This window comes from Pseudozyma flocculosa (assembly GCF_000417875.1).
Source record: "Pseudozyma flocculosa PF-1 unplaced genomic scaffold scaffold00028, whole genome shotgun sequence".
Classification (NCBI taxonomy): Eukaryota; Fungi; Basidiomycota; class Ustilaginomycetes; order Ustilaginales; family Ustilaginaceae; genus Pseudozyma; species Pseudozyma flocculosa.
In genome coordinates this window covers 171,373-182,352 of record NW_006920896.1, presented here as the reverse complement: position 1 = coordinate 182,352, position 10,980 = coordinate 171,373, and the positions used below count along the sequence as shown (strand labels likewise).

The following is a 10,980-nucleotide window of genomic DNA, read 5'->3' as shown; positions in this document are numbered from 1 at the left end:
GAGGCAGGCCGAGGAGGAGGCCCGCCGCGCCGAGGAAGAGGCCGAGAGGCTGGAAAAGGAGGAGGCCGAGCGCAAGGAGGCCGAGCGCCAGCGCAAGCGCGAGAAGGAGAAGGCCAAGAAGGAGCAGCTCAAGAAGGAGGGCAAGCTGCTCACGCCCAAGCAAAAGGCCGAAAAGGCGGCCGCCGAGGCGCGGCTGCAGGCGATGCTCAAGAGCGGCCAGATCAAGGTCGAGGGCCTCGAGCAGCAGAAGGAGGCCCAGGCGGCCGCGGCCACCGACGCCGGCCCTTCCAAGAAGCGCGTCGTCATCGACAACCGCAAGAAGAAGAAGCCCGTCCAGAAGCGCGAGGGCGGCCTCACCATCCCCGAGCCCGTCGCCGCTCCCGCCGACGCCGAAGAGGCCGACAAGTCCGACGAGGCCAAGCCGGTCGAGGACGCGGCGGCTGCTGCGGCGGCGTCCCCTGCTGCAGAGGCCAAGCCGGCCGACGAGGCCGAGGACGTCAAGGACAGCTGGGACGCCGAGTCCGACGAGGACGTCAAGGACGACTGGGATGCCGAGTCTGAAAAGGACGACGACGACGACGAGGGCAAGAAGCCGGCGGCCGCGGGCGACAAGGCCAAGTCCGCTACCAACGGCAAGGCCGGTGCTGCCGCCGCCGCTGCCGGCAAGAAGGCGGCCAACGGCAAGAAGGAGGCAAAGGCATCCGACGATGAGGATGGCAGCGACGACAGCGACGACGACTCTGGCTCCGACTCGGATGACTCGGACAGCGACGACGGCCTGACGTCGAACGAAAAGGCGCTGGCCAAGCGCAAGGCCGAGGCGGCCGCCCGCCGGCACGAGCGCACCAAGCAGGCGCTGGCGGCGCGCAGCAAAGACGACCTGCGCAGCCCGATTTGCTGCATTCTCGGCCACGTCGACACGGGCAAGACGAAGCTGCTCGACAAGATCCGGCAGACCAACGTCCAGGAGGGCGAGGCGGGAGGCATCACGCAGCAGATCGGCGCCACGTACTTCCCCGTGGAGACGCTGCAGCAGAAGACGGCGGTGCTGGACAAGGACCACCCGTTCGAGTACAAGGTGCCCGGCCTGCTCGTCATCGACACGCCCGGCCACGAGTCGTTCACCAACCTGCGTACCCGCGGCTCCTCGCTGTGCAACATTGCCATCCTCGTCATCGACATCATGCACGGCCTCGAGAACCAGACGCGCGAGAGCATCAAGCTGCTGCGCGACAAGAAGACGCCGTTCGTCGTGGCGCTCAACAAGATTGACCGGCTGTACGGCTGGGAGGCGACGCCCAACGGCGCGTTCCGGGCGAGCTTTGCCAAGCAGAACCGCTCGACGCAGAACGAGTTCCTCGAGCGCACGCGCAACGTCATTGTCCAGCTGGCCGAGGAAGGGCTCAACGCGTGCCTGTTTTTCGAGAACAAGAACATGAGCAAGAACGTCAGCCTGGTGCCGACGTCGGCGCACACGGGCGAGGGCATCCCGGACATGCTGCGCCTGATTGTCGAGCTGACCCAGACGCGGATGAGCGACAAGCTCATGTACCTCTCGGAGCTCGAGTGCACCGTGCTCGAGGTCAAGGTCATCGAGGGCCTCGGCACGACGATCGACGTCGTGCTGTCCAACGGCGTCATGCACGAGGGCGACCGCATCGTCGTGTGCGGCCTCAACGGCCCGATTGTGACGCAGGTGCGCGCGCTGCTGACGCCGCAGCCGCTCAAGGAGATGCGCGTCAAGGGCGCCTACGTCCACCACAAGATGGTCAAGGCGGCGCTCGGCGTCAAGATCGCGGCGCCGGACCTGGAAAAGGCCATCTCGGGCTCGCGGCTGCTCGTCGTGGGTCCCGACGACGACGAAGAGGACCTCAAGGACGAGGTCATGTCGGACCTGACGGACCTGCTCGACAAGATCGACACGTCGGGCCGCGGCGTGTGCGTGCAGGCGTCGACGCTGGGCTCGCTCGAGGCGCTGCTCGAGTTCCTCAAGGTGAGCAAGATCCCCGTCGGCGGCATCAACATCGGGCCGGTGTACAAGAAGGACGTGATGCGCTGCTCGACGATGCTGGAAAAGGCCAAGGAGTTTGCCGTCATCCTGGCGTTTGACGTGCCCGTCGACAAAGAGGCGGAAAAGCTGGCTGAAGAGTTCGGCATCAAGATCTTTACGGCCAAGATCATCTACCACCTCGAAAACGACTTTGTCAAGTACAACCAGGAGATTGTCGAGAGCAAGAAGCGCGAGGCGAGCGGCACCGCCGTGTGGCCGTGCCGGCTGCGGACGATTGCGTGCTTTGCCAAGCGCGACCCGATCATCCTCGGATGCGACATTATCGAGGGCTCGCTGCGGGTGGGGACGCCGCTGGCGGTGGTCAAGGTGGACCCGGCGACCAAGAAGAAGCAGACGATCCACCTGGGCAAGGTGACGTCGCTCGAGATCAACCACAAGGAGAAGGACGTGGTGCTGAAGAAGGACGTGGGCGGCGGTGTCGCCGTCAAGATTGAGCACGCCGTCTACGAGAGCGCCAAGATGTACGGGCGCCACTTTGACGACAAGGACGAGATTGTCTCGCACATTAGCCGCAACTCGATTGACGCGCTCAAGTGAGTACCAGTGGCAGGGCGTGGTTCGGGCGTGGCTACGTTGGCAGCCAGCCCAGCAGCACCGGACGCGGCGGCCGTCGACCGATGACGATGCTCACACCCCGTGCTCTTGATTGTCTTCTCCCCTTTGTTTGCGCGACGCGCAGGGCCCACTTCTGGGAGGGCATCTCTACCGACGAGAAGCGCCTGATCAAGAAGCTCAAGGCCGAGCTCGACATTCCGTAAAGGCCCCCCCCCCCCCCCCCGCCGCTCGGGTTGTAGATCTGTCGCAGAGGAAAAGCGCAGCGGCGTGGCCAGGTGGCTTGGGGGCGTCACGAGCCGGTTGGAGAGCATTTCTTGGGCCGTGGTGTCTGCCTGTCATGTCGATATCGGTGTCGATGTCGATGTCGGTGTCGGTGTTGATGTCGATGCAGTGGATGTGCGGGATGAGATCGGGCGTTTGTCTGGCGGATCGAGGAGCGGGCACTACTTTGCTGCGTCTATCTGATGATGTGCAGGGGAGGCCGAGGTGCGTCGTCTGGGTGCCTGAGGAGAGGAGAGGAGGCCGCGTGAGATCAGGGAGAGGGGCGTCTGGCTGGCTGCCTGGCTGGCTGGCTTGGTCGCGCCTGGACCCTGAAAGCGGTTGGCAGGCTGGCCCGCTCCCCGCTCCCCGCTTCCCGCCCGACCCCCTGGCTGCCTGGATGTGTTGGCCTTGCTTCCCGTTCACCCCTTTCCATGCTGCCCGGCCTCCTTCCATACCACCGCCCCACCTTTCCCTCCCCCACCATCCATCGCGCCCTCATCGCACGGCGCTCTAGCCGCAGTCACCGCAGCACGGACGGATCAGGACAGCCCCAAAGGGACCCCCCCTGCCTCACATCCAACACCCATCCCGATCCCCTCCTCGACCCTCGCTCTTTCTCTCTCTCTCTCTTTTCCCCCTCTCTCGCCCTCGCACTCTCTCGCCCCATCTGCAGCAACGGAATCCCCAGTCACTATTTCCCCGCCTGCCATGCTATGACCCGTCACGACAGTTCATCGATACCCAGCTCCTTGTAGCACACAAAGGACCCGCCACGATCACCGCCACGCTCCGCCTCCCACGCACGCCTCTTGCCCCCCCGCCGTCTGCATGCACTGCTGACCAACGTACGACAACATGTCCGCCCCAGAGGTCACGCCCAGGCCCAACCGCATCGCCGCGACACACAGCCCAAACCTTTACCCTCACACCCCCAGACCCAACCGATCCACGTCTCTGAGCCAATCGCCATCAACGACGCCCACTCACACGGCGCCCGCACCACCATCATCGACATCACCTCGCGACGACGCAGCCTCATTCTCCGACCTCTCGCCCACCGCCAGCCCCACATCCAAGACCTCCAACTGGAAGGCCAGCATCGAGCTCTCCCTCGCCACCAGGAGGCGCCTCATTCGCAAACCCTTGCCCCAGCTCCCCGGCGAAAACGACACCGACGACGATGACCGCTCCCGGCTCGGCGACAGCAGCTCTAGCAACCGCAGGCTAGAAGACGAGCTCAGGGACGCCGAGGACTGGTGGCCCGAGTCGCTACCAGAGAGCGTCGACGCTGCCACGCCCGCCAACGGCTCCCTCCTCTTTCCCAAGCGCCAGAAGCAGCAGCTCGACGGCGGCCTCGACGACCAGAGCTCACAGCACCTTCTCACCATCCTCCACTACGCCGCCCTGGCACCGCCCTGTCAGCTGCCGCTCTCCTCCGAAGCCGCGACGGGAGTGTCAGGGTACGTCGTCGACGCCCGACTGCTCGAAAGCCTCTATGATGCGCTCGCAGAAGCACTCGAGTACCTCTCGAAGCGAGAGGTGCTCGCCTCATTGCAGAGGACCGCTTCGATCCGCTGGAGGGCCGAGGCCCAGCTCCGCAACGCGGCCGCTGCCAGTGCCAGCCAAGCAGACTCGACGCAGGGCTCGACGTCCAAGTGGGCCCGGTTCGCATGGCCTGCTGCTGCCCTCGGCCGCGCCTACCGCGAGGCCCAGCGTGGCACTCTGCCGCCCCTTCCGGCCGACCTGGCAGCCTGCGACGCGCAGCACGCCGAAGAGGCCTTTCAGCCCTTTGGCGGCGACCCGCGCATCAGGAAGCGTGACGTTGCCATCAAAATCCTCAGCAATGCCGTGTGGTTTGTCCGCAACTACGGACCCGCTGCAGGAGTCGAGACCCTCTACGGCCGGTACCCCGGGCCAAACGAGCCAAGCGTGGAGGCTGTTGACGATGGCGACGAAACGGCAGCATCCACGACGCCTCATCGTTCCGCCCCTCCGGCCTCTCGCAGGGTCTCTGAGGCGCTCATGAAGCCGCACGGCGGCCGCCCCAACTTTCTGGCCAAGTCGACGCCCACGACTGCTCTGAGCGGCACGGCCACCCCCGAGCCTGTGACTGAAGCCAGCTCACCATCACCTTCGAGCACGGCGCCAGCGGTACCAGATGACTCGAGCGAGCCTGTAGCAGCGGATGCATCAGTCGGCCAGGATGCCTCCGGCTCGGCAAAGGAACGCGATGCGACGACGGCGATGACCGATGGAGCGGCCGCGCCGGTGCCTGCGCCACCTGTCCTTGCCCCACCGAGCAAGGCGATGGAGCACCTCGCCTCGCTCAATGCGGCTTCCGGAGCTGCTCTCCGGGCCAAGGCGCAGGCGATGCACAAGGGCGAGGGTGGCACGGATGCCTTCGCCGAGGGCATCTCGCAGCGTCTGGCGCACCAATCGAGTCGGCCGAGCCTGCGATCGACCACGAGCTACCTCACCGAGGCCGAAGCAGCAGAGACGGCGGCGCTCGAAAAGGCCGAGCGCGAGTACCTGGCGATGCTCGGCAAGGGGTGCGACGAGTGGGCCAAGATGGTCGTCTGCCGGCTGCTCGCGGACTTTGAGGTGGAGGAAGAGAGCGACGAGGGCAGGGACACACTCAAGGCCAAGAACAGCAAGCAGGGCCAGGCGCTGGCTGAGCAGCTGCGCGTCGACGGTCCACAGACGATCTCGAACATCTCGACCCGATCCGACCGGACGGCGAGGGCCGCCAAAGTCGCGGCAGCGGAGGATGATCGGCCGGTCGTGTGGATGCCCGAGGTGTTCGAAGGCGATGACATTTTTGGTGGCGGGGCGGTCGAGGTGCGCCGGCCACAGGATCGGCAAGACCACCTCGACCGTGTCAAACTGATCGGTGGAAGCTTTCACATCAAGGTCAAGGACGCGCGCGAGAAGCAGGCGATGTCGTCGATCCTCGAGCTGGCAGTCTACGCCGGATGCTCGATGATCCTCGAGACGAGCTTCCTGCGCGACTCGGACGCCGCCCGGCCAAAGGTCGTTCGCGTGCCGACCAGGACCGCCTCGACCTTGCCACAGCCCCTGCCTGCCGGCGTGCATGTGCCGCACCGCCGCCAGTCGACCCTGTCGTCGTCGTTGAGCCGCGGCGAATCCGAGCAGTCGCAGGCGTCGGAGCCCGAGAAGACGTCGTCACCCTCGTCGCCCACCCAAAGCCACAAGGCCTCCTCGTCCCGACGCTGGACTAAGAGTCTCTGGGGTATGCTGCATGCCCGAGGCCACCCGGCCTCTGTCGATGGAGGCGCTGCCGCCGCGGCCGAGGACGAAGCCGATGGAGCAGACGCCACAGGCGGTGGCGGCGTTGCGCGCAAGCGGTCGCTGCAGCTGTCGAGGACCATGTCGGGCCATGGCGACGGCAGCGCAGGTTTCGAGCGGCGGAGGTCGTCCAAGGGTAGCGTGGGCGATGGCCTGCCTCGGTCCAAGACGATCTCTCAGCACGAGCCCCGCTCATCGATCTCGTCGATCACCAGCTCGATCGGAGCCACGTTTGGCTCGCTTCACTCACGCGACCCGTCGGACCACAGCTCGGCCTCGCTGAGCAGCAGAGCCAACGCCAAACTCGGGCGGCTGATCGGCGTGTTTGGCAGGGTCCTGCCGGAAGCGGCGCCGCACGGCGAGCAGGATGCCGGCGATGCTGAACCGCAACAGCCTGCCCTCCTCCGCGAACGCCGCGCCAGCGTCCCCAACCGCTCCTCGTCCGAGGTCAGTCAGGCCTCTGCCGTCGCCACGAAAACATTGCAGCCGGTGCGCGTGACCAAGTTCCCGCCAGCGGAACCGGGGCCTTCTCCCCTGACTTCGTCGCCTGAGCTGGCGATGTTGAGCTTCTACCGGCAGCAGGTCGCGGGCGTCGACGCCCAGGCCTACATCGACGCCTTCATGCGCTTGCAGTCGATCGGCTTCCTGTGCGAGGACCGCGCCGAGGGGGTCACGTTTGCCACACCTTCAAACGGCATCTCTGCCACCGGCGAGCTGCACCCGCAGGTCGGCGTCAAGGAAGGGACGGTGCGATCGAGCGCTGCCTCCCTGCACAGTCTACAGAGCACCGCCTCACGGCGCGGGCATCAGCTGCTGAGCGCAGAAGTGCGGCGCTCGGGTGGCGTCGTCGTCAATGGCTTCCGCCGAGAGGAGGTCGCCTTCTACCAGCGGCTCAGCAACAGCCGCGACGTTCCGCTGGGCCAGGTGGTTGAGGAGCTCTGCGTCCGCGCTGGCTCCCTCGAGGCCGAGGAGGGTGCCAGCGCCAACGGCGGTGCTGCGACCTCCGATAAGCGCCCTGTCGCCCCGGAGCAGCGGGTCCACTTTTTGCATGGCGAATTCCACGTCAAAGTCACCGCCACCATGCTGCCCGCCGCGACAGTGGGGACCCATACCGCCAGCGGCCCCGCTGCTGCGACTGCGGGCAAGCAAGGGGCCGAAGGGGGTGTCGGCGACGAGTCCGAACGATCGCGAGACGTGCCAAGCGAAGACGCCTCGATCGCATCGAATGACGCCGACATCTCGGCCGTCGCGGCGGCTCTGCGCACGGACAAGGAGGCGGCGAAGACGGCCGTGGCCGTGGCCGAGACGGCGGTGCAGGCTGCCGAGCGGGGCACGCAGGTGCTCGTCGACGGCAAAACGAGCAGCGAGAGCAGCATCTGGATGTGGAACGCCAACGGGTCGAGCGGCTGGCAGGGGCGCGCTCGGCCGATGTCCGAGTCGACCTATCTGATGTCGTTTGCGCGCTACCTCGAGGCCATCCTCTACCACCCGGCCCTGCAGAGGGTGGGAGGATTGGAAGATGCTGGTCGACAAGCCAAACAGCAAGGCGTGCGCACCGATGCGGGCCTCCAGAAGCAGCTGCGAGAGGGGCGGGACGAGGCCAGCCGAAGCGTGGCCGAGGGGGCGCACCTGCTACGCATGTTTCGATCCGGCCGCGCCGTCATCAAGGTCGTCACCCAGCCCATCCGCGTCTACGATCTGGTCATCGATGGCCCCGTCATGCACGGACGGCCCAAGCCCATCTCCGCAGAGGCTGCAGCGGCCAACCGCAGACGAGGTCGCGAGAAGCGGGCCAAGGCGCAGAGCGGCGCGCTCCAGGCGGTGCTGGAGGACACGCGGCTCGAGGTGCAGAAGTTCTTTGCCTCGGCCAAACAGCAGATGACGGCGCTCGAGGACCTCTTCGTGGCGCGAGAGCTCGACGAGACGGGCAAGACGATCCGCCGCAACCCGATCGATGCGGCCATGTTTGCCGAGGACGGGGCCGATGGCGATAAGGCCTTTGACGGCGGCAGCTTGGCGCGCAGCGTCGACTCGCGGACGACAGTCTCTGGTACCGTCGCCGAGCCTCTGACGCTCCTCGCCCGGCTTCAGGTCTCGCTGCGGACCGACGAATTCGAGCTGTACGATGCGCTTAAGGGAATTCGAGGTGAGTCCCGTAGCCGCTGCCAGCTGGTCATGGATGTCGAGTGACGACAGGTAAGCTGATCAAGCTGGCGCGTCTGTGCTCTGCTCTCTGCTCCGTCCCCGGCCGCGTGCAGGCTTTGAGAACGTCAACGGTATTCGCAAAGCGTTTGCCGACCGCGCCAAGTCTGCCAAGAACCGGCTGAGCGCCTGGATCAAGAAGCATCTTACAAAGACCGAGCAGGCGCAGCTGGGTCGGTGCTCGTACGACGAGCCCGAGTACTTCTCATCCGGCCGCCACGCCTTCCCGGGCTCGCAGTACCTGGTACGCGAGAGCGAGCCGCTGTCGATCATCGCCTTTTCGCTCAGCTCGCGCGACTTCAAAACGGAGCTCGGCACCTGGCAGGAGCCGCCGGACGAGGGCGGCGACTACTTTGGCAAGAGCAAAGAGGAGGACGTGCTTCTGTGGCGTCGGGGCATCGTCGAGGGGTCCGGCTCGCAGATCTCGTCGGGATCCAGCTTTGTCTCGAGCTCGCCGCTGCGCGAAAAGGCGCACCGCAACGTGCCCGTCTCGCAGCTGGATCCGGATACGGATGAGGTCTTCTACGAGCCGGAACCCGTCCGGACGACGCTGAAGCGCAAGAAGCGGGCGCGCGAGACGTCAATCCTCTCGCTCCGGCTGCGTCGCGTCGGATCGAGCGTGTCGTCGACCGTCTCCGATCGGCGGACGTCGCGCACGTCGATGCTCGCGCCGGACGACGATGGTCGCAGCAGCAGTAGCCACGTCGAAGGCGGGGCCGAGGGCGGCAAGCAAGCAGACGAAGCGGCGAGCGGCAAGAAGGACATCCACGCCCTCGACAGCGGCGGCGGCGGCGACGACGGGGATGACGACGATGACGGCGGCACGTCTGACACGAGCAGCTTCATCGATACCGCCTCGACGCGTCGTGACCGCTTGACGCGCGCGCAGGGACTGCAGCAGCAGCAGCAGCCCACGCCGAGGTCATCCTCGCTGATGCAGCGCCCGGCGCCGCCATCGTCGTTGCAGAAGGGCAACACGAGTACGATCAGCTCGGCGGCTACCGACAGCACGTATCGTGCCCAGATCACCCAGATCCCCGCCCGGCCGCACTCGCTGGCGGGCATCTTTTCCAAGGATGCCGCGGGTGACGACGTCGTGCCGGGTGCAAATCGAGATTGCTGCGCGCCTCAGGACGACGAGGCAGGCGCCGGATCCGCCATCAGCAGCAGCAGCCCGTACTGGACGCTCGGCCACGGGCAGCAGGGCCTGAGGGTGCCACCGCGCAGCCAGACGCTCAAGTCGACGCGGTCGATTAGCGAGAGCGTGGCCAGCACGGCGGCATCGGCGCGCACCCTGGATGGCGTGTCGCTGGCCCCGAGCAGCGCCCTGCCCACGCCCTCGGTCCACGCCTCGTCGGCCTCGGCGGCGGGAGCCGGCGCGGCCGCCGAGAGCCCGCACATCAAGCACAACCTGATCCACAGCAACACCAAGATTTCGTGCGTCTCGTGGTTCGCCGAAGAGTTTGCGGCGCTGCGCCAAAAGTGGGGCGTCGACGACGACTTTGCCCACAGCCTCAGCCGGTGCCAGCCGTGGAGCACGACGGGCGGCAAGAGCAAGAGCGCCTTTTTCAAGACGCGCGACGAGCGCTACATTGGCAAGCAGCTGCTGACGGTGTGGTCCGTCGACGAAAAGGAGGCCTTTCTCGAGTTTGCGCCCGCCTACCTGCGCTATATGATGAACTCGGTCGTCAACGACTGTCCCACGCTCCTCGTCAAAATCGCCGGCGTCTACTCCATCAAGATCAAGGACATCAAGACGGGCGAGACGAGGCTCAAGATGAATGTCATGGTGCAGGAGAACCTGTGGGCCGGCGATGGCGGCCGCTCGGTGCGCTTCGACCTCAAGGGCATCAAGGATCGCAAGGCCAAAGTCAGCCCGCAACAGCAGCAGCAGCAGCAGCAGCAGCAACCGGCGGCGGCGGCGGCAACGGATGCGGCGATGGCCGTCGGAGATGGCTCGACGACGGCCACGCCGGCCAGGGCGGCTGGCTTGGCATCGACGAGCGGTTTCTCGACGGCCACATCGACGCCACGAACGACCGCTGGTGGCGCCACGGCAGCCGACACGCCACTCCACGCCGCCGGCGCCGCTTCTTCTGCGTCTACAACAGCGTCGGGACGCCCTACGTCTTCGTCGGCGGCGGCTGCGGCGGCATCGGCGTCGGGATCGACGTCGGCCGACGCAGCGGCTGCGGCATCGGCGGCGGCGACCGTGGGCGATGCTGGTGGCACCGTCTGGTGGGACAGCGACTGGATCGGGCGATACAAGGCCAAGGCCTTTGTCGCCGAGTCGCAGCGCGATCTCTTCTGCCGCGCGCTCAACAACGACACGCAGTTCCTCACCGCCTCCAACATCATGGACTACTCGCTCCTCCTCGGTGTCATCGAGACGCCCCCTGCGCCGCCATCGACAGCAGCAGGCGAGGGCGAGGATGAGGACGAGGACGGTGACGCCGCGTCCGACGATGCCGATGCGGACGCGGGTGCCGACGCCGACGACGCCGCGACGACGACGGGCGGTGCGGGGTCGGCACGCCAGCAGCGACGGCAGCAGCGGCCCGTGTTCCGATGCCGCATCGTCGACT

General features: G+C 66.5%; 2 protein-coding genes across 2 annotated transcripts in view; both read left to right on the top strand.

Moving 5' to 3' along the window:
* PFL1_06658 (uncharacterized protein) overlaps positions 1 to 2,829 on the top strand; it is a gene marked incomplete at both ends in the record, with an annotated part of 4,072 nt that extends 1,243 nt beyond the window's left edge. The window contains 2 exons of the mRNA XM_007884204.1: positions 4 to 2,604; positions 2,751 to 2,829. Of these exons, the coding sequence (XP_007882395.1) occupies positions 4 to 2,604; positions 2,751 to 2,829 (2,680 nt within the window). The remainder of the gene's footprint in view (positions 1 to 3; positions 2,605 to 2,750) is intronic.
* A 913-nt stretch (positions 2,830 to 3,742) lies between these two features.
* PFL1_06657 (uncharacterized protein) overlaps positions 3,743 to 10,980 on the top strand; it is a gene marked incomplete at both ends in the record, with an annotated part of 7,593 nt that continues 355 nt past the window's right edge. Inside the window, 2 exons of the mRNA XM_007884203.1 lie at positions 3,743 to 8,339; positions 8,452 to 10,955. Coding sequence (XP_007882394.1) covers positions 3,743 to 8,339; positions 8,452 to 10,955 — 7,101 coding nt within the window. The remainder of the gene's footprint in view (positions 8,340 to 8,451; positions 10,956 to 10,980) is intronic.